This window comes from Lichenostomus cassidix, chromosome 5, assembly GCF_008360975.1.
Source record: "Lichenostomus cassidix isolate B80296 chromosome 5, HeHo_3.0, whole genome shotgun sequence".
Lineage (NCBI taxonomy): Eukaryota > Metazoa > Chordata > Aves > Passeriformes > Meliphagidae > Lichenostomus > Lichenostomus cassidix.
The window spans coordinates 8,113,859-8,137,309 of record NC_139486.1 but is presented as its reverse complement, the minus strand read 5'-3'; the positions used below and the strand labels follow the sequence as shown (position 1 = coordinate 8,137,309).

General features: G+C 45.5%; 1 protein-coding gene across 4 annotated transcripts in view; it reads left to right on the top strand.

Annotated features, from left to right (window-relative positions):
* Window positions 1-7,942: 7,942 nt before the first annotated feature.
* The window catches only part of CEP170B (centrosomal protein 170B), a 57,666-nt gene continuing 42,157 nt past the window's right edge, over window positions 7,943-23,451 (top strand). For all 4 annotated transcript variants that reach the window (XM_085061208.1, XM_085061206.1, XM_085061207.1 and 1 more), the window contains exons 1-3: window positions 7,943-8,043; window positions 9,286-9,421; window positions 21,212-21,301. In XM_085061208.1, coding sequence (XP_084917334.1) covers window positions 9,317-9,421; window positions 21,212-21,301 — 195 coding nt within the window. In that variant the 5' untranslated portion in view covers window positions 7,943-8,043; window positions 9,286-9,316. The remainder of the gene's footprint in view (window positions 8,044-9,285; window positions 9,422-21,211; window positions 21,302-23,451) is intronic.

The window sequence follows — 23,451 nt, the reverse complement described above, 5'->3', positions numbered from 1 at the left end:
CTGAGAAATGTCTCTTGTAGAGTGGGGAAAATAACCCCCAGGAATGAATGAGAAATTAAGATAAAATACAGTGCTAATGAATGTTTCTGCATTCAAAGTTAACTTAGGGTGAGTGGGTGGAAAGCTCTAGGTTATTTCTTCAAGATCCCAGGAGAAGGAATTTGACCTGTAGCAGCTAGTGGCAAAGGCAAGATGAGGCTAGGCATGACTGAGATGGGGATGAGCTGTGCTGTGCCCACTGATGTGATGCAGAACCTATTCTGCATTTCCCAGGACAAAAAAGAAGATGGCTAAAATCCTTTAGTGAGATTTAGTAGTATAATCTGTTCTCATCCCTAAGTACCCAGCCTGCGGGCAGGTGTGACCAGCATTGACTGGTGTGGCAGTCACTGTTTTTTCCTAGAGACACTGCTTGCTGGTGTTATCTACCTCCTTTTCTCTCTGGAACTGCTGCCAGGGAGGAGCATGAGTCTTTGAAAAAAGGAGAAACCTGCACAGATCTGTGCTGCCCCAAGGAAAGAAGAGGTATCAGTCAAAGCTGGTGACTGGACCCTCCTCCAAGAGCTCCTGTGCCCTCTGATATTCTATCTGGCCAGAGAGCTCCATGGTCCCTCTGCCTGCAGTGGCCTGATGTGATCAGCTCAGAGTTGTCTCTGCTAAAGCTTTCCCTGCAGAAAATGCAATTCAACCCCAAACACTGAAGGTGATTATTAACATAGGCAGTTGTACGGTGCCATTATCTCCCAGCACACATCCATCCCATAGCTATAGATATTGAAAGGACCAAGAATTTTATTAATCTCAAAAAAATTGTGCAAGATGGGGAAACTCAGTAGAGGTGAGAGGCATTCTGAGTCTCTTCTGGACAATATACAGAAAGCAGCCTGTGTGTGCAGGAAGTGAACAGTTGCTTCATGCTTGGCAGATAACCAAGGTTGTGCTACCTCTCTTTTTCCTTCAGATGTCACTTAGCCTCCCTCAATCAACTTTCTCACCTCCCACAATCCATTCTTGGGAATTAATTTCACCAGCATGGAAATACCCTGGAACTTGAGCCTCACCAGGAGTGTTGCAATGATACAGAGATCCGTGTCCAGCTTGCCTGAGAGCTTGTTTCAGTCATGATCACTCTGTTTACCTGAAATGAATGGAGTTTCTAGTTAGAAACTGTGTGGTGAGAAGGACAGCCCCAAGCCATGTGTGTGCAGTCAGGAAATGTGCATATTTCGCAGGGTTTTAAGACGATTTAATGAATGTGGAACACATGGCAGTTCATGCACCTGCCGACTAAAGAAGATTATTCTGAAGTATCCTGAAGCTTTTAAGAATCAGCATGTAATGAAGCCAACACTACATCTTGAAAATACTGCTCTGTTGGTCTCCTGCTTGTGGCTTTTATTCTCCAATGGTGCTGGTAATACAACTGTTTCCCCAAAGAAATAAATATTTCTCTGATGAGCTCTCATAAAATGCCTGACAAGCATATAAATCTCCAGCTGATGGCTTGTATGCTATAAATTACTAAGGCTGCCCCTACAGTTGACCCCATCAAAGCAGGCTGGTTCCTCCTGACACTGCTGACCTTTTCTTTCACATTCATAGCATTTTTCCACCATTCTCAAGTGAAGAAAGAGCATCACTGAAGATCAACACAGTGGAGTATGAGTTTAACTTCACAGGGCAGAAAATACGTGAATCTCCAAGTGGTTCAATAAATTACTCCCTGCAGGGCAGCAAATTATGAATCTTCTCTTCCTGTAAGGCCTTTGCCACTGCACTGGGTATTACTGAAGACATATTCTTCAATTTAAAGAGAACTATACATATTTTTTTTTACATGCACCTATTAAATATTTCATCAAAGCTTTTCATCTTGCAGGCAAAAATGATAATGCAAGAAATCAAGAGGATAGTGGCAAGCAGAGCTGACATTTTCATTAAACCAGAGTGGCATGATCTAGTGTCAGTCAGCAAAGCAAACAGAGGCAATGTCTGTCTACAGAGGCAATAATAATGACTGCTTTAGAGATACAATTATACTGTAACCTAAAATATTCTTATTTATTTTTCTTCTTTATAACATCAGCAAAGAAAGTTTACTGGTCTTGGATTTCCAGTAAAATGCATGAATTTGCTAAAAACATACAGGAATGACTTCCAAAAGTGCTCATTCACCCATTGCCAAGTCTCTAAGTCTTGCCTTAATAAGTCTCTTAGGCAAGGAGCAACCTTGTATAGCTCTATAATCAGTGAGATCCTGTTGGATGACAATCTTGGATTTCCTTAGTGTAAACTGATGTTTCATTTTGAACTAGGATTTTTATAATCCTCATGAATTTTAATCAAACAGCCCTAGTGAACTAAATATGAAGAGGATTTTCCTAAAAATGCACAAAATTGATCCAATGAGAGAAGTTCTCTAAAGAATCTTCTGACTAAGTAGACCCTTGGGAAAGGGTGGCAGAGGATCACCTGTGTGGAACAGAGTCTGCAATGAATGTACTTCCAAACTAAACCTTGGGCTGGGGTTGAAAATGTGCAAGTACACAAGTGGAGTACAGGGGAAGAGGAAAGAAAAGAAAAAGAGGTGGTTATTGCAGCAAAACTGCTTAAGGAAATCCTGTATTTCTGGCATTCAACCAAATATTCCTGCCTTAGCATTACACTAACAACCATAGAGGAAGAGGAGAAAGGATTTGTTCATGGTTGGGAGGGCAAAGTACAGCCCTCTGGCCGTGTGTGTTGTGTTGGGTTCTCCAGGCCATGTGAAATCATTTCTCTGTTTAAGTAGGCTTGCAACCTTTCTCATAAGAAATACTCACATACATGAAAATTAATTGAACGAATAAGAGGAAAAAAATCTGAAATAGAGACGATCTCAAGCTGCCTGTTGTTCCCATTCTCCCACACAGGAGGCCTCAAAACCCTGCTGCTTCTCTTATGAAACCAATCAACTTTCCCTGAGAAGCTATTTCTTTAAATGTGATATTGAAATTGTTCCGACTTGCCATAAGGTGATTCCCATTTAAGATGCCACACCACACAACTATGTAAAATCTGACCTAATCTCATCAGACAGCACGACATCATCATTGCTGAGCTTTTACTAATTAAGCCCCCCCAAAATGAGATCACTTAAGCGTATGTTTTAATTCTTTCAGCGAAGTTTTATACCACACAGATCCTAGATGAGACATTCTGACAATGTTCGCACTAAACCAGCTCCATTCTTTTATTGCACTGATAATTCTTCCCGCTCCCCTGCCACAAGTTATGAGGGTCATAAATTAAAAATAGTTGTACAAATTCCCCTCCATAATAAAAATACAATATTTTTTGTGGGTTAGCTGGGGAATAAAAGAGGGTGACTGGAGAAGGCCACACTGCACATTCTGAAAAGAAGTGTTAACATAAATAGGGTTTTATTTTAGTAAATTCCATAGTAGTAGAAATTAAATCTCATGTTGGTACATAGGACTGTGTTGTGAGTAAAAAAAAAATACAAGAAAAATTCTCCAGCTAGTATAAAAACAAGATGCCAAACTAAAGCTGTTTTGAGCAATGCTATTACACTCCACCTAAGAATCTGTCTCTACAGCTGGTTAATAAACAGGTTAAAAACATGACTATCGTAAAAAGCCATCTTGTAGACCATCTAAACGACAGAAGCCTGTCCCAGTCACACTGTATCTCTCTAAACACTTATGCCAGGGAATAACCATGCACATGAATGGTCTTATTGTTTTCCAGTTGACTGGGCAGGGTTGGGGCCTGTTCCTGGCTGTACAGGAGACAAGAATGTTGGCAACCAGCACAACCGAGGTACTGGGCAGAGAGAAGGATTGGTGCTTAGATAGAGAGGAGGGGCAGATTGCTTTTGCTGGTCTAAACTCAGTTCAGCAAGGTTGCTACACCAGGCTAACTAAAATTAAGAAAAACATCCATTTAAAAATAATATAAATTATTTTTAGGCATTTAAAAATCACCAATCAGCAAGAAAAGATCAGACAAAAAAGAAACAAGGGAAATATTTTCAAAATGATACTTAAAATAGTATATTCAGATGGGGAATTATTTACATTTTATGCTGATCCAGCTCATGCTGATACCCAGAACAACTGATGAAAAGCTTTGGTCTCAGGCTCCATAGGAAAGGGCTCAATCCTGCCCTTTCTGCTGGCAGCCAACAGTACCATTATCTGTGAAGTACACAAGTCCAGACCTGCAGCACTGTCTTGTGAAAGTCAACAGATTTTTCCTCACATTAAAGATCCAGGCAGAAATCCTGACCTGAAGTGAGAATGCTGCAGGCACACATCTCCCTGCAGCAAGGCCCAAAGAACTGGCATGGGTCCAACTTTGGCTTTCTGGGAAAGAAAGTAGTCACTGAGGAGCAGAATCAATTAGAATGAAGAAGTGGTTAAAAAACCCTACATGACCTACTTGTGAACCTCTGCTGATGCATCTCAAAGTGAGTTAACAAAGAACAAATGAAATGATCTCAGGGAACAGTGCCTCACAACTACCTCTACAGCCCTTGGATGCAAAGTAGTCAGGAATTCATGAGCTGCACAAGTGCTCATGAATGTGTGTCCATGCAGCTGTGCACACTGGATTTCAGCCAGCCTGCAAGGAGTTAATTGGGCCACAGTCCTGTGGCTTTTATTTATAAGCAGTCCTGTACACCTTTATTTATAAGCTACCTACCATGTCAATATCTAAGCAATAACCAGAATTATATCTTTCCTTTAGCTTATGGACAGGGAAAACTGCCCTTCAGAGGGGAAGCCACACAGGACATCTGGATCAGGCTATGATCAGTCTGGAACAGAAACCTCCTCTGCAGCAAGATGCAGCTCTTGTTTGGGAACGCTGTCAAAAATCTCCTTCACATCAGAGCCTGCCAGGAAGAGCTTGATTTAGTTCAGCTCCTTTGGGGATGGTGGGATCTTTGTTTTGAAGCAGGGATCTAAAGTGGTTCTGCTCCAAGTCATGATAGCTGTGGGTTCAGGGTGTCAGACAGAAGGTATTTCAGTGGAGCAGATGACCTGATTCAACAGCTCTGGATACAGATTGCCCTGTGACCTGTTATTCTTCTGCCTGGACATTTTAGCCTGCCTTCAATCTCCTTGTTTACTGAGGATATGAGTGCTCTGGGACAGAGACTGGTCAATATTCTGCATCTGCACAATGTACAGAGCAGTGAACCTTCTGCCACCTGGGTCATGCAGGTTAAGACAGCTGTGAGCATGTCCCGTGTAGCTGAAGGTGACAATGCTGTAGATGAATGTAGAGAGATTTGCATGATAAACACGTGCCCCAAATTTAGTGTGAGCCACATTGTGCTGCTGCTACACCCAACTTTGTGAGGTCTTTCCCAGGCCTTTCCTTGCCCCAGCAGGAAGAGGTGGTTTTAAGCCACTTTTATAGTATTATATTTTCAAAGACAGATGTGTGTTTGGTTAGCCTGGGGGGTTGAGCAGCCCAAGGGTTACACTGCCTGCCAAAACGGCTTGTTTCAATACAAAAAAAATGTAAAACCCAAAGTACAGCAGTGCAACAGCTTATCTTGCCCATGGACACATGCTCTGACTGGGATTTAAAGATGACAGGACAGCAGCAGGAAATGCTGCCCACACACTCTTTTTGGAGGGGTGAGGGGTGAGGAGAGAGGAGAAAGAAAGACTCCACTTATCTTTTTTATTCCTTTTAGATCACTGGAATAAAATAAAGAGGCTGCAATGCAGCATTCAGCCAGGCCCAAGGTATTGGCCCAAACTGCATCTTCAATCAGGTCAGAAGACACGTGGCAGGAACTATTTTTCTTCCCTATAAATGCTGAAGTACTGACTGACTGCTCAAATAAATACACACGGAAAAATGAATGGCAAAACTGGGCTTAAAGAGAGACTAAAGCAAACACTAACCTTTTTATAGTAACTTATAACAAAGATTTGCCTAGATGGCAGGCTTGTATAAAGAAGTAAATTATCCTACTTCCTTAGAGCAGTATAGAGATGCTCTATATTAGTTCATAGAGCAGCCTCTCCAGTAAATAGGTGTAGTTCAGAAAGAAGTGGATAATATTTATAAAAACTTAAGCTATAGGTCAGTTAAATCAATAATGAAACATCACTCAATGACAGGATGAGCTGGCAAATAGGGTAGAAGTCCACTTTTATTTATAAAGGATTTCTATTACTTCATGGCAGTGCTCAATGCAAAAGCCTTCAAAGTGCCCTGGAAGTGGCAGCTGCTCCCTCCACCCGCCTGCCTGGTGTGTGAGGGACATGGCATGCTGCAAGGGTGTGGTGCTCTGCTCCAAGGAAAGACCAAGAGCACTCCAATAAAACACAGATGCTGCAGCTCAGCCAGCTTCGAAGACTTTGAAGATAATGATACCCTGAAATCACCCCGAGGCATGACGTATTTGCCAAGGAAGAAGTCAAATGTTGATTAAAGAAGGCAATAATACTATTAATTAAATAATAAAAAAGTCCTACTGCTCTTCAGAAAGAGGAGGAAAAAGAAGAAATGCTGTTTTCCTTCCGTACTCCAGTTCTGCCGCAGCTCACTTTGCCCTCCCTGGCTCCTCAGCCTTGCAGCAAAAGTATAAACCAGGAGTAAGCCCATGGAGTGAGGTGGCTGTAGGACCATCCCCAGTGAGTGGTGTGCCAGACCTGTGGTTTCCATGCCATTAGACTTATATTAAGATTACATCCTGAGCCAAAATTCTAAAGGACACCACTGGGGACAAGAAGAAAAGTTCTCGCAGGTGACTGAGAAATGATACTCAAACCAAAATACACAGTGTACAAATGCAAAGCTGTCTTTCCAGCTGGAATATGGGCCTGGGGAAACATCACTATGAACTTGATGTCTTCCTATAGTCTTCCCTTAGCAGCCTGTGTCAGCTGGAGCCAGAGAGCCAATGTCAAGCTGCTGCTGTTTGCAGCTTCACTGACATCTGCAGGAGCTGGGGCTCTCTTAAAAAAGCTTTTCCATGATACTGAGTGTTCCTCACAATAGGAGAAAAAGCGGTCATTGCTCGCTGTACTTAGTGCTCTTCAGAATTTTCTAGTGACCTACAACAGAGAAGAACCCATAAAATGGCATGTGCTTTCACAGCACCCATTTCAGGCTCTTCTTCCATGGTCAGATGCTCGAGATTAGCTCAGTCCTGCCAACTGCATTTAGGTACTGCCCTGCAGGAGGACGAGGACTGTATGTGGTGATGGATGTCAGCTTGCTCCCTGAAGCCTGATGGAGAGTTGAGACTCGTTCTGAGGCTCACTTGGGTGGCTGGAGAGGCTGTGTTGGGGCTTGGGCTGGAGAAAAGGCTGGCGTTGGACTCACTTGGGTAGAAGACAAGGCTGGTGTTGGGGCTCACTTGGGCTGCTGATGGGGCTGGCTCCAGTGTCTAGCAGAGCCAGAACCTTCAGTCCCATGGCACCAATCTTGCATGCTGAGCCTTGCCAGGGCAGGGACAGCTGCACCCTGGTCAGAGAGGGGTCAGAGAGGGGTCAGAGGCTCCACTCACCATTCGCTGAACCCCTCTGAAAGCCTGAAATGAGGACTACCCCCTCGTCTCAGTGCACGGCACTGGCACAGGTTGCCCAGAGAAGCTGTGGATGCTCCTCCCCTGGAGGTGTTCAAGGCCAGGCTGGATGCGGCTTTGAGCAACCCGGTCTGGCGGCTGGCATCCCTGCCCACGGTGGCAGGGTAGCACTAGATGACCTCCACGGCCCCTTCCAACCCAAACCATGCCATGTTCGTGTCCCTGCAGCGATGACACTCGGCCCAAAGCCCCGCCGGCACCTGCCGCCCAGGTGCCCCGCGAGCCCCGGCGAACCGGGAGCGGGCCCGGCCGCAGCACCGCCGCCTCCCCCGGCCGGGCCCGGCAGGGCTGGAGCCGCCTCCTGACGTCGGGAACCTGCGGCGCGGGGGCGGAGCGGGGCGGGCGCCGGGAGCGGCCCGCGGGGCAGGCAGAGCCGGCTGGCGGGGCGCGGCGCCCGGCTGCCACCGCGCCGAGGGCCGCTGCAGGTAGGGCGGGCGGCGGGCGGGTCCGGGGGGCTGCGGGGCCGCCACACAAAGGGCCGCGCCGGCGGCTCCCGGCTCCCCTCCCCGGGCGCTTTGTCGGGGCCGCGGTGCGTCGGGGCCGCTCGCATGTCGTGCCACGGGCGCGGCAGCCCGGAGCGGCGGCTCCCGGAGCGGCGGCGGGGGCGTGCGGACTGTCGCTTCCCCCGCGGAGCTCGCTCATCCCCACCTGCGCGCCCCGGGCCGCCCGGGCCGTGAGGCGGCGGTGGGGCCGGGAGCGCCGCGCAGCCCGGGTAAAATGGAGATCTCCTTCCCTCGGTGCGCTTAGGAATGCAGCTGGGAGCCGGGGAGGTGGGTGAGGGGAAGGCGAGAGCCCGCCGTGTGCCACCGAATCCTTCCTCCCTTCAGCCGGGGAGCGGAAAATGGGATGTTGTGGGAGAGGCGGGCGGAGAGGCCGCAGGAGCAGGCTGCCCGCAGCCGGGCTGTAGCAGCGACAACAAACAGGTGTGGCCGGGAGAGAGCCCGGTGAGTGCCGCACGCAGGTCACACTGCCGCCCCTCCGCCTGCCGAGCACCGAAACCCCCGGTGGGAATCGCAGCCTGTGTTTCCTGTCCTGGGCTAGCAGAGCGGTTTGGTGTTTGGACCATCCATCCCGCGGGGGAGGAAGGAAGGAAGGATTTGTGGGCTCCCAACTTACATCAGTGTGGAAATGGGATGAGCAATAAGGAGGCAGGTCTCCTCCCTCCCAGCGCTGGTGTAAGCGCTCCTGGGAATGCGCTGTGAAAGGTTGGAGGAGCCACGTTATGTCATCTCACTGATGTGCTGGTCCACATCTTTGATGGTGGGGGAAGCTGTGTGGAACTGTGGTGGCGATGAGGAAATGCTCTGGAAAAGAGATGTTTCTTGTTTCCTCTTTTTCTTTTCCCACCATGTTTCATCATTTCATTGATTGGATTCAGCTGGATGCTTCAATTTTTTAAATAATCCTTTCTTCAGACCCGTAGTCTTACTTTGCCATGGGAATATTTGCACTGCTGCAGAGCTCCTACACATGGCACGTGGGCAGCAGGTCCTGGCAGACACTTCACAAGTGCTTGTTGTCACCAGAGATTTAAGATAGGAACACAAGTGCATGAAGCAGCGTTGGCTCCCATGGTAGAGGGAAATTTGGGAACTGTGGCTACTCACTGGTGTGCTTGACCACTTCATTAATAGCTCACTGTGTCTTATGGTTTTTTTTGTGTTTAGGATGTATAAAGGTTAAGTGCCAAGCGCCAAAATGAGCGTGACTTCGTGGTTCTTGGTGAGCAGCACTGGCATTCGCCATCGGCTCCCTCGGGAGATGATATTTGTTGGCAGAGATGACTGTGAACTGATGCTCCAGGTAACATGGCTTTGGTTTTTTTTCTTGATTATTTCTCCTGAAGATGCAGTAGATGTGTATGTAATGCTGGGGATCTGTAGAGATGTTTGATGCTTTCTTCAAGTGACACCTTTTGAAAGGAACTTCCTCTTTTCATCCTGTGTCTGTGTTTCCTGTGAAGACTTCATGTTTGTGACAGCGCAAGTGAGGCTTTCAAATTGCCATGTCATCAGACGGATAGGATCCGTAGTGGTGGGAGATTAATCAAATAGATTAACTGTCTTGATGCTACTAGAAGCAGTAAACAAAGACATACCATTCTGTCCTGATCTGTGATTATGCTGCTGGTTATTTTAGCTTTTAATACATGCACTGTTTACATGTGATTTGAATGCAGGCAGGGTTTTTTGTTTACCTGCTTTCCCCTTTATGTTTGAATTATTTATGCTGGTGTTTATCATTTAGGTGTTTTTATCATGGTAGAAAATACTGATGTTTAGGACAGAAAATCTGTTTTGTTAGGGTGAGTAGGGTGGTGACCTCTTCCCAAAGTAATTGTGTTACTTGGGCAAACTTGCAGCTTCTGCTAGTACTTTCCACACCAGCACGTGTCTCTGCTGGACCTAATCCAGCATGTCTGAAGTGTTGACTGTGGTCTGATGTTTGACAGCATAATGTAGTAGATGTCACTCCAGACAAATGGAGCTGGAATCTTGCAAAGAGCTTTTGACAGGAGCAGTTTAGCTCAGGAATTTGTAGAAGCTCAGAATTAAATTAGTGCTTCTGCTAAGACCCATGCCATGAGTACTTAAATGCATGCAAAATGTTTGATTGCACCTGCCTGTCCCCCTTCTGCCCCTTTGTGAAGGTGGCAACCCTTCCTCTTGGTGGCAAAATTAGGGAGCTGCCTGCACAGTGGAGACTCCCTCCTCATAATTTCCACTGCTGACCTGAGCACAGGTATGTCCTAAATGCTGTGCTGAAGACCTATGGAGCAGGCTGTGTTTGTAATTGCTGCAGGGATTTTATATGATATATTAGTAGGAGGTCTGTTTAGGGAGGTAGACGTTCTTGTATGAGGTGTGCTTGGAGGGCAAGGTGCTGTCTAGCTGAAATAAAATATCAGTGTCCACAAAAGGAGAGCTTGCAGTGTTCTGCTCTGCCTGCTGGCAGTGAATGGCATGGCTGTGCTGCAGTGGTGGAGTCGGAAGCTCCTGTTCCACAGCAGATTGTTTGTTTGGGTTCTCCAGTGAACCACACTATCTCTTATTTCATGTTGCTACGTGTCTGACTGGTGAGGCATGTAAAGGTGAGACATTCCTAGTATTTTCTGTGTGTCTGCATTTGGCTGCTCAGAAATCTGATTGCTGTCTTCTATCATGACTTGAAGACAGAAGATGCACAGTGGCCTTGGTTTCCAGAAATGGTCTGAGTTTTAGGCTGCCCATCTTTATGTCCTGTGAAGGTACTTGAGGGTTGGTTTGTATTTTTTACTGTCAGGTTTCAGTACTCTGACAATCATGTCTCAGGCTGTGCACTCTAAAATAAAAATATCCAAATAACAGTTATGCTTAAAATGCATAGCTTGTTTCTCTGGTTGCTTATGGGGTTAATTGGATGTTGTGGATTGTGAGCCACTCCATACCAACCAGAGTATTTCATGTTTCTTTGCAAGTCTGAGCTGGCTTGTCAGTGTTGCTTGTGGAGTATCCAACCTTGTGATGCTCTTTGTTTGCCATGCACTTTTCTACAAGGTAAATGAGTTGAGATTCCTGAAGGAGCCAGGAGTATCTGTAAATAAATGGTTGTATTTGGGGGCTCATAGGTGGTGGGTGGTATTAAAAGAGGTTTTTATTATTTCACCAGAGTGAAGGCCCTGGATTATCTATAAAAGCCAGAAGCTTGTGTTCATGGGGTGAGCTACATGTGACCCTTTATAGACATACTAGTCTGCTATCTCCATTAATAAAGCTTTTTCTAGGCTCACATGTAAGGTCTTGTTTTGAACAGCACAGCACATTGTTTTCCTAGCAATTTGCTTATAAAGATGTTTCCCAGGGCTACCTGGGGCTCCAGATGAGATGTTTGCAGTAAGACTGAGTGCAGAAGAGAAACTGTGAACAGAGAGACTTGATATCCAAGCAGAATTGTGTGTGAGCAGATGGAGGATGAGATCTAAAAATAGGCTTTTTCCCTACTGTGACTGTCCATGTCACAAAATCGTTGGGCAGACTGGCACAATCATGTGTCTTGGGGGAAGCTTACGAAGCAGGGCAGTTACCAGAGCAGATGGACAGAGCCCTTGTGGCAGTTGTTTGCACCTTGTAGTATTTCTGTGGTACTGACCCTGAAACTCTATATTCACTGCACGGTTATTTTGCATCTATGTTTCAAGATATTGGCATTTAATCCTTTAAAGTGCACAGCTGGGAACAGACTGGCAGTGACTGGGTGACCTGATCAGTGTTTTTTCATCTCTAAGGCTGTTGCTGCTTATTGATTCCATCGTGATATGGTTTGTGGTTCCCTGTTGAGACCATGTGTATAACACAGTGCTGAAACATTCAACATGGAGATAATCCTTGTCCTGGAGACCTGCAGTCTTGCCTTTCTCATCCTACTGTTTCAGGAGTGTCTTGTCTTTCGATATTTTCTTGGAATGTGTTGTCTCAAGGTATCAGACCTCTAAACAGCAAAAAAGGATGGCTTTGTCACCAAACAATCAAGCTTTAGTTTCGCCTGGTTTTATTATTTAATAATACAAGTAGTGGATTTGCTTTCTGAGTAACAAAGAGGTGAAGAAACCCCGAGTCTTTAAGCTTAAAATTAAGTAGGTCTGATAGTGGGGAAACATAATCTACCTTGATATCTTCTGTACCTCCTAAGAGGATTAGAAATATTTTAAATGTTTTTGCAGCCCTCTAAAGCTTCTAGTACAAGTAAATGCGAGATTTACATAGGGTTTGAATGTTAATGCATGGGTGAAAATGCCATGTAGTGTAGCTGTAGCTTGGCATGCAGTGTTGCTACCAGACCCAAGTGCTCAATTCTGCCCTTTTTCTAAGAAAAGTGCTTGATTTCTTCAACAGCCTTGCTGTTTCCTTCAGGTAGCACTCAGCAAACTGCAGGAGTGTGGCAATCTGGACCTTCACTATCTTGCATTGGTGACTGTCTTGAAGAAAGTAATTTTTTCCTCCCCCCAACATCCTTCTTGGGAAATGTAGCTGCCATTTTTATCAGCTTTGATCACTTGCTTAATGTGGTGTGTATTTACTCTGGGGACAAACGTTTTGCAAACTCAAAATTTTCACTTAACCATTAAAACATTCCCCTCTGCTCCCAAACAAAACATTTTTTTGCATTTTTGCTAAATGTAAATATTTAATAGAACAGAAAACAGGGTCATGATTTCCCTGTTTTTGAGAGTGATGTTTACTGGAAAATTTGGGTAATTAAAATCTTTAACCAGTGCTCCCCTGAGTATTTCCCTCCCTTTAGAGTGATGCTCTGGGCATGTGATTGTCCTATGCCAGGTGAATTTGTACACGAGTGTGAGTTACAGCCAGAGTAGGTGCAGGCAGCCTGGTGCTGTTTTATGCCTGTTATTCTGTGTGCCTTTTGAGACAGCCTGACATTTCCTATCTGGAGACACTGTTTGCAATTGCTTATAACTCTGTTAAACTTTGTAGCTGTTTGGGATGAGAGTTTATTTTCCAGGCGTCTGTTTTAGGCAGTGTGTTCTGGATGCAATTATTTATCTCCCTTCTTTGGGCTTTGCTGTGAGCAGCTCTGAGAAAAACGCTGTTTTCTTCAGGTCAGTTATGTAAAAGTATATTTAACCTGTTCTTTGAAGTTCTTGCATAGTAGAGCTGGGGCAGCAAAGCTTTTCAAGAGTGAATGCCTAGGTTGGAGGTGGTAGTTGGTTGGTTTTTTTTCCCTAATCAATAATCTAAATGTGTTTGACCAAGTTCCAAACCCTTGAATAAAAGCTGGAGTTTGAATGTGATCAGCAGGGACTTATTTGATACTATTGTATTAAGTCATTTCATCTGGGAGTGAGATTGGCAAGGGGATGGGGTGAAGTGTTACAAGTTGGGCAAAGAAGAACTGGGTGCAGGGATTCACAAGGCTGGGGTGTAGATATAAGAGCAACTGTGCTAGATTAGATCAAGGTGCACTTAACTTGGTATCCTGACTCAGACAGTGGTCAAAGCAGCTGTCGAGGAAAGGGCAAGGAAAAGCCAAGAATGTAATGATACTTCCCGAGTGCTTGTACAACCTCTTCACCTGTGTTTCAGGAAGCCAGAGGTCAGATCTTTCCATCTAGTGGTTGGATTTCTCTATAAAGCTTCAGCAAGAGATGAAGATTTGTCCAAGTGAGGAAATACAGCAAGGATTCTCTTTGTGCAGAGTGAGAGGAGGAGCAGTAGGACTTGAAAAAGTGGAGAGGGTGGTGCACATAGGGCAGAAGCTGCTCGGTGTGGGCAAAGCGGGCATTACAGGATGTGGCTGCTGAGCAGCATCACCCTTAGGGCCTGAGATGGGTCAAGACTTGCTATTATTCTGGTGTCAGCAGAGAGCTGTGAAAGCTCCTAGCCAAGCATCTGTCACTGGTCCAGATGGGGCATTGCATGCTGCTTATGATACCAATTAGTCAGTTCAGGTGGTAGGGCCTTGTGAGCTGAACATAAAAGTTTGTTCATCTGGTGAGTCACATAAAGGTAACAATGCTGTTTTCCTCTTTTTGGTTTGCTTTGTTAAAAACTTAGGGAATGACAAGCATTCTAGGCACTGAAGGAGTACCCTATGGCTGCTAAGTCAAGTGTTTATAACTGCAGAGCAGTTACAACACACTAGTGTGGAGGCTGCTGAAGGCTGCCTGTGTAATCCTGCCTCTGCCCCTGTGTACATAGGCATGAAGATGCAATCTGTTATTGTGTCGTTCCTGGATATTTTTCCCCGCAGGATCTGTTCTGTGTCTGGTATGCAGGGTGCACGGCGTGCTCCACAAATAATACAGTGCAAAGATGAACTCTGCCTGTGTGTGACATCTGGTCAAATTAAGGTTTCATTGACCTGATGTATCCTGCCTTCCCTGGGCCATACTTGGATAATACGATGTCTCTCCTATGTAGTTTAGTAACTGCATACATAAACAAGTGTGGATAGGTGTGGTGTAGGTTGTCTACAGCATTATGCTGGCAAGAAGCAGATGGTGTGAACTTGGTGGATGATCTTTTTCCTGGTCCTTTTCCTTTTAGGTGAATTCACTACAGTGCACTGCTCATGTATTTTCCAGCACTGGGAGCTCCCAGAAAAAGCCACGGGGAATCTCTGCTATTTTTTTGTCTGGACATCCTTCCCAATGGCAGTGCAGGGTTGAAGTGAGAAACTGTAGTCAGGACAGGGAGTTACCTAACTCATGCTTTTTTTTTTTTTTCATCCCAGTTATCTGGAGGTGTGACCTAGCACCTAAGTTAGTCCCTGGGTGTTGGGAATTGCCCAGAGTGATTCGGTAGGTGTTACAAAGGAAGTGTTTTACAGACAGAAGGGAATGGATCTAGCCTTGGGAAGGTGCTGCTTTTTGACAGGTAGTGTTTCCAGGTGCTGGGAGAACATCTGTGGGAGGAAGGATGCTCATCCTGTATTTCCAGGCCTAGAGTTGTTTTTTTGGCTCTTCCTCGTCCCATTGTGTTCTGTTAATGTGCAGTTGATGGGAGGAGGTTACGATGCCTGATGAGATGTGGGTGTAAGAGCTGGAGGCATGGCAGGATCAGCAAACCTGGGAGGGGAGTTCATTGCTGGAGGCACGATAGGGAGAGAGGTGATAGTGGCACTGGAGGCAGGTAGTTCTTAGGGTTGAGAGGCCTTCATGCAGCTGACAAGAAGCTGGAAGCGTGGATTGCCAGGGGAGGGTTTGTCCCACTCTGGATTGGACAGAGAGAAAAGGGAGCCCTTCCTTGTGTGAGATCTTTATCTGGGCAGTAGCAGCTCAGCTGCACTATGAAAATTCAGGCTTCTGTCCCACCTAAAATGGTGCTTTTCCATGCCTCCTGGGTGGCCGTGTAAAACAAAGGGAAAGCTGGTGCATCTGTGGGCAGCATGTTCCCTGCCTGTGGTCAGGATCTGACCCTGGGTCACTTGAACCAGTTGACTTTGGGAGTGGGGAACCAGCATGCAAAAACCCATTTTACCCCAAAATAACGGGTTAAGTTTTTATGGGAACCATGCCAGCCTCCAAATCCCTTTGCCAAGCTGTGGGGATTACAGTTTCATTTTCCTGGGGGATTTCTCTCTTTTGTTCAGTGCCTTATTTTTTGCATGAATACTCACTCAGGCCCTGATTCAGCCACAGATCTGCAAAGCCCATGATCTTGGCTGCAGCAAAGCTGAAGGCAGAAGCCTCTGCAGCCTGGGAGCTGTAAAGTGAGTCCAGCCCCAGGATGAGGTGGCTACACTTGCTGAAGAGATTTGTCTGCCGAGGCAGAGTCATTAGAAGCTGGCAGCACATGCCCTTGGGAGCAATCGGGCTGCCAAAGGGGTGGCACACTTGCAGCCAGCCTGGGGCAGGATGGAGCATTCACTGATATTCCGGAAAAGTACTGAAGGGGCCAATGCACACAACACTGTGAAAGCTTTGTGGTGAAAGAGGGAGACCTGGTGTTCACATCTGTCATTAAATGTTATCCAACTTCTTGCTTTTGAGGAGCAAGATAAACGTTTCAGGCCAGAATGTAAGGGATTTTTATTTTTTTTTAATTTGGTTTTGTCTGTCTCCATTCTAAAGTGGCACACCAGCAGAGGTTTGTATTTCCTTACTGGGACACTTGTGCAGAGCACAGTACTGGCAGAAATGTAACCTGTTCACTATGGAAAATATTTGAGCAACTGTTTTATTGCATGCTGCCACCAGAACGCTGCAGCTATTTTGTGCCAGACATGCACAGAAGACTGCAGTGAGGAACGGGGAAACTGCTCATGTTTGTTTATTTTATCTCCAATACCACGATGCCTCGCGGCACTGGCAGGGCTGAGGTCCAAATCTCAACCCCAACCAGTAGGTTTTCACCCAGGGTAATTCTCCTGAGAAAAAAGTAGCATCTGTATCTGCACAGACAGCTGAGCTGCGTCTGCTCCCCAGCCCTGTGGGGAAACGCAGGCTGTCTGGCTGTGCTTCTCCTCCTGCCTTCCTAAGCAGGTCTTTTTTCCTTGTGGATTGTGCTTGGCGTCTCTGCAGCTTGTGCTTTCATCCCGAGTGCCCTGTTCTGTGGATCAGACCCTTCACCAAACACAAAGCTGTAGGGTATGTGCAGCACACACAGCCAGTGTGATTTGTGCCTCCATGGAGATTCCTGCTGCTTTTGAAGCTGATGTTGCTGATTTGATGATGTGTGCAGTTTTGAGAATCACAAGTGAGCTGCCTGGTTGCACAGCTGATTGGAGACTGGTGATGCAAGGTGTTGGTACCACTGTGGGACTGGCAGACCCACAAGTGCCATTCCTGTGTTTTGGACTATCTGCTTAATATGACCTTGGAAGAAAGAAGAGCTATAAAGTACTTCCATCCTCAGTTATATGCTGTGTGTGCGTTTTGTCTACTAGGTATTTAAAACATGGTGCATGGTAGATAGTATGACAGAAGAGCAGCACAACCTTATATTAGGAAGTGATTTGAATGTCTGGAAATTCCAGCCCTGGATGAGGGCTGAGTGTAGTAACAAATCAGTGTCCATGTTTTCTCGGTAGAGAAGTGTAAATGTTCTTAATCAGAAAAGCACTCGTGTTTTCCTGAGAGTTGTTTTCATTTGATAACAAGTCCAGTGTTGGGACATGGTGAGAATACTATGTTCTTCCTCATTCCCAACCTCGTGGAGTGTAGCCTTGTTTCCTGGCTACAGATCATCAGTGCTTCAGAGGATACATTCACCTCCTTGCCTTCTTTTCCCCTTCTCAGCCTCCTCTGAGGTGCTCCAGCTCCTGTTTGGTTGTTTGGATCTCTTACCCATAGCTCAGGAGTGCTGTTCACCCTATCACTAGTGCTTTTCTGGTGAAACAGATTAACTGTGAGGACGTACTGATTATTTTCTGCTTTTGACATCTGGATATAGATAATTGGGGTTTCCTAACACTTGATTGGAAATTCTGTTCTGGTGGTTTGGTTTTTTGGGCCCTTGTGTCTACTCCTGACAGATGGATCAATTTTGCTTTTTGTTGTGGAGGTCTTGGCTGTTATTGAGTCCAGCAAGACTCAGTATTTGGTGCACGTGTTCATTTAGGCTAGAAAGTCCTCTTATATTAGTGATTCAGTCAACTTAATTGCAGGTTTTCAATGTATAGATGCCTAAAGTCTTTCCACTGAAGTTGCAGATGGTTAGGAGCTCTACACCCATGGGCAGCTCTGTAACGTGTTGACTCAGGCTTTTAAAGTCACTTTCTATGATTCAGTGGGTCACTCCTTAGAAACCACTGGGCTGAAGTGACTTCTGCAGGACTGTCCTTGGGTTCTCAGCTGTTAGCAGCATGGAAACTGGTTGGTCTTCTCTTGGGAAGTGGGATTGAGGCAGCTTGCTCCTCTCTGACACAAAGGCACCGTCAGCCGCCGGGTTACTGCTGTCACTGCACACAAGAGCAGTTTATGTTAAATGTGACTGATGTTGAAATAAACCACACCTCGGTTCTCAAGTAAGAGTGACCTTTGGCAAGTCTGCATCAAAATAAATAAGGTGTGATTTGAGTTATTTTAAGTTGAGTTTCCGTGGAGACAAGCCCCTAGGATCTCCTGCTGCTAGTTTCTGTGATGTTTGCTAGCTTAACATAAACAAAACTAAGAAAATTCCTCTCTTCTCCACAAAAGCATGAAATTTCACAGGAGTGCAATCTGGGTAACAGTTTGTCTCATTCCTGATGTGCTCTTAAAGAGATGCTGAGAGGTTGTATGAAGTCTGGGTCAGATTTTGCATGTTGTTTTGACTCCTTTTGCCATGGGCTTTCTTGAACACAGCGGAAACTTCCTTGGAAAACAGGGTGGCATAAATTGGTTCCTTTGGTGACCTCTTTCTGCATTTATGTAGGGGAGTATCATGTTGCTAGAATACATCTCTGCTCCCCTGAGATGACCCTCATCTGATTGGGGACCCCTGAGTGGCTGAAGTCAGCTGTTGCAGAACACAGCAGACCAAAGGCTATTCTCACTTACATCAGGGTCAGATGCAGGGCAAATCGAATTTTTCAGAGACAGCTGATTCCCAAAAATAAACTTCTTTTTAAATGACCTGTGATTCGTTTAAAATCAGTTACCAGATGAAATCTACCCCAATTACTTGTCTGGGTTAACATTTTGGGGTGGAAGCCTTTCTGCCCTTGGAAGGGGGCTAAATGGTTTGTTCTGCTTTAAAATCTGTTAATCTTTGAATGAGTCTCCATGACATGCTGTAAAAAGCTAAAGCAAACACTGCTGCACCAGTTAATCAGCATTCCTTTGCATCTTGTTGGGAACAGTGTTGTCCACAATTTTGAGTATCAGAGGGATCACAGGGAAGACAGACCACTTCTGTGCTGTGCAGCCATGGTACCCTGTGCATGGTTGTCTTTGACTCCAGCAGGATGAAGCACAGAACATAAATGTCCAGGGACAGGAGGAGGGGATGGTCTTCCCCCTCTGCTTTGTAGGTGAGGTGTGGTGAGCCCTCCAGCAGCCCCAGTGCAGGTGCAGTGTTCACACAGCCAGATCGTTGTGAGGACAGACTCTGGGCTTGCATCCCTCCAAAGGGTGTGAGGGACCATGGGACAGGTCAGGAACAACCCCAGCTTGTGTAGCATCAGCTGTTGTGATACCTGAGGCTGTGACTGGGGGCATTGCTGTCCTCAGGGCTGTAGGCTCAGGTGCAGGCCCTGGGCAGCCTCCCTCGACTGTTCTTCCCTGGACCATCCTTACCTTGCACTGCACACACCTGCCACAGCCGCTTGGGTCATTGAAAATGGACTGAGGGGCTGCATCTGGTGTGAATAATAAGAGAGAGAAGCTGCAGCTTCACACTGAAGATGCTTAAGATTTGCCCTGCCTTGATGTCAGGGGTCAGACACCAGTTGTGGGGATGGCATGGGGCGAGGGGTTTGCATGTGCCCCTCCTGGGAGGGCATTGCTGAGTGTTGCTTCTCATGTTTAGTGCTCAGCATAGCAGGAGACACAGGTGGGGTGTCCCCAAGCACATTGTCTCTGCCTGTCCCACCAGCTGTTGTTTGTGTCTCTAGGGGGGTGATTGCTGTCCGAGCAGCAAAGCATGAAGTGCTTCCTTGTAAGTCCAGCAGCATGTAGATAACTGGAGGGAGCTGGAGGCATGGGGTCACTTGTCCCTCACTTGTCCTCACTGCCTCTGCTTGGGGTGGCATGTCGTGAATGGTGTGAGGGACTTTGTAAGGTGGAAGGGTAATCTTCTGGCCAGGTATGTCCTTGCTTCATGTTGGTACTTCAGGGTTACTCTGGAGGATGTAACCTCCAGTCTCCTGGGCTGATGGATGCTCAGTAGGGGAAGGAGGTGCCATTTCTCAGGTGTTGTGGTATTTCTGATGTGCTTGACATTGGCAAGGCTAGAAGAAATTCCTGCAAATAGTAGCAGTTGGCCTGAAAAAAGCCTCTTTTGTTTTCACCAAGGAATTCAATGAAACAATCTTTGCCTCTGCATGCTTGCAAGAAGCCAGATAATGGCTTGCTGAGAGTGGTGCTGTGGAAACCAGCATGTCTATACTTGGCAAAAGGGAAAGACTTTTCACCAAGAACTTGTTGTTTGGTGCCCAGGAAGATGAGGATTAGCTGACTTGGAGCCTGGCTGGTCTCCCTGCTCTGGGAGCATGCCCTCCCCTCCCCTGGCCTGAGATACCAGGGAGGCCTCAGTGCTGCATGTACGTGCTGATGGAGCGACTGCTTCCAGTGTCTGCCTGAGGTCAACTGCAGCAAGGATTCAAGTTATGAGAGGCAGCAGGACTAAATACAGACAGTCTGGTGTCTTTATAGCTGTAACACGCCAGATTTCAAAATTATTCATAGATCTTGTTCTAGCACTTCTTCCTCAGAAGTCTGACACGATGCCTGCTGAAGTGTCATACTCTGTTTTGAAGACAAGGTGCATTACTTGTGCATTGTGACAAAGCCAGTGGCTCCAGATCACTGTCAAGTTCAGTGTTCTCAAACCCAGCTTACAATTTAAACTTTCCTGGAGTTGCTTTCTCTCTTGCTCTAGGTTTACTAACCTTTCTCTAACTTGGAACACATCCTAGAATTTAAATCAATTCCAGGACATAATCCTAGGAACAGTATAAATTCTTGGGAATAGGTTTGCTTTGTACCTTTAGAAAATATTTTTTTCTCTTCGAAAAGTAGAAAGAAAGGATCCCAAGTGGAAGCATCGCTAGTGATGAGGCCATTGGCCTCAGCAGTTGAAAAATGGAGTTCTTCTAGCTCATGCTGGCTCTGATCCTGACCCCCAGGCTTTCAGTTTGACTGGTTTTGTTCAGTGTGTATTGATATAATTTATTGAAATCATGGCATAGTCTTGACAGCCTTCAGCAATTTTTAAAAAACTTTTTCTTTTCCCTTCTCCATGCAAATAGTGTATTGTCTTCAAACTCTTCAAACAACCATGGAAGCATTTACTGCTTATCCTTCAATTATTTACAAGAGTAAATAGTATTTAATCCTTCCTGCTTTCCCCTTCTCTCCCCCCAGCCCATATCAAGTCAGTTTAATGTCTCAATGTTGCTCTGATTAACAGTGTCTCTTATGCCTGACCGATCTCACTGTGCTTCCATTGCCAGTCCCGCAGTGTGGATAAGCAGCACGCTGTAATCAACTATGACAAGGAGAAGGATGAGCACTGGGTGAAGGATCTCGGGAGCTTAAATGGGGTAAGTAGCAAGCCTCCCAGCTGGCAGAGGTGGCCTTGCACTGTGCTGAGTCTGCAGGCACTCGTGTGCTCACTGAATCCTGCTCTCAGACCCTTTTGGGTCAGTGCAGCTGTTGGCATGAGTTAAGCCAAACATGCATCATTATTTGTGAGGTCTGAGGTGGAGGTCATGTAGCATCTCGTCTTGGGAGGGGAAAGCTTTGGTGAATATTGTATTGCTTCTTCCCTCTCTACTGGTGTCTGTGCAGAACGCTTCAGGGCTCACAAAATCCTAAAGCTGCTTGCAAAAGGGGAGGAAATAAATTCAGTTTCGTGTTGGGGATGTTAGCTTTAAACTGGTGGAGATTCTGGAGCAGCTGTTCAGCATGAGCAGGGTGACCTTTCAGTGGTTCAATTGTCAGTGCATGGAGTGATTTATGGGAGGATGAGACATTTAATTTTGTTGCAGAGAAACTACTTAAAACCACCTCTTCTTTTTTCTAAAAAATAAAAATTGCTCTTTTTCCTGCCTTAAGCCTGGTGTGCTTGAAGACCAAGGAATAATGTGAGCACAGAAGAGGGAGCTAAGCCTGGTTGAATCTTAACCCTTGGTCTGGTCCGACTCATTCAGTGCTGTTAAGACACCTGAATTCTATGATATTTAAATAAACCATTGTTAAAAATGTCCTAATGTCATAGCATGCCTTTGTTTTGGCAGTTTCTTCATACAAGTGAAGCTATTCCTCTGCTGGAGCAGGCCTAAGCTAAATTCACATAATTGTCTTCCCAGTGGGGGTTTTACTGCAGCCATTGTTTTGGACTTAGAAACAGAAGCCCTCCACCATCACAACCACAAAACCACAAGATGAGCCCAGAAACTTGTACAAAAACAGTGGCTAAAGCAGCCCTCAACTGTTCTGCCTCTTCTGGCATCTGAACACAGCAAGAATGAGTGCTAATCCTTCTCAGCCTAATAGCTGAAGGCACAGAGCCCTGCTGAAATGGGAATATTTCCAGTAACTGGTCTGGACTCTAGCAGGATCCCTGATTCAAAACCTGTGCTATTTAACTCATAGTGGCAAAACAGCAGTTGAAAATTCTGCTTGCAAGGGAGGGAAGACTTGTACCGCTAATTCTTTTCTATCTTCACATGCTAAAGCATATGAGTCTACAACATTTTAATAGTAGAGTTATGCTTAGAGGGGCAGTGGAGTAAAAGGAATTACAGCACTGCCTGTCTTCTGCAGCTGACCAAGCACTTCTGTTGAAAAATATTGTTGTGGCTAAACCAAATTTTGCATGCAAGAAACATGTCTTTATTTGAAAATTGTCAGAAAAACTTGTTTTCCACTCTGGAACTAAAGAAATCATTTTTGAGGACCTTGATTTTAAATCCATTTTGAGAATTTATTTTTATTTTGTATTTAGCTTTGAGTTGTCAGCAATGCATTGTACGACTTTGCTGGATAATCTGGTTCATATTAATTATCAAAGTGTTTTTTATTGTTTTTATTATAATGCTCAGGTAATTCTGCAGTCTCTGTTCAGAGGGTTTTGTTTTTAAAGGTAGCATTTTTATCTGCATTAAGCATTTTACTGAGGTTATTTTATCTGAAGTAATCATGGGCAAATAGGTAACTATGAAAATGGGTTCTCGCAACTCTTGTTTTGCAGAAAATTCAGCAATTATTCCTGTTCCAGCTGTGACTGTTGTGGGTTTTTTAAATATTAAAAACTGTAATGCAAATTGGAATTCTGTGCCTTTTAACTAGCTTCACTGTTTTTATTCTGAAATTACAGGCCTGTTTCTCAGCTCTTCTATGAATTGGCAGGAAACTGGGGGCTGTTGTCTGCTGAAGTTCTGTTTTCCTGCTCTAGCATTTATTTTTCCTCTGTGGTTAATACTAGGTCTTATCATGCATGTTTGGCTTGGCTGAGGTGAGAAGGCAGAAGGAAAAGACTGTGCTGCAGTCATAAAAGCATGTAAATTCATTTCCTAGCATAATTTTGTTTCCTCAGCTGCATTTGCATTAATGGTACAAAGTCCCAGCAGCAGGTTCCTGGTCTGAGAGGCTGAGTGAATCCCACCTTGCCAAGTAGGGTAACTCCTGGTGTCTGTGCCTTCCCTGGATCCAGCTGAGTGCCTCATCCCCATCAGCACCCTGGGGCTTC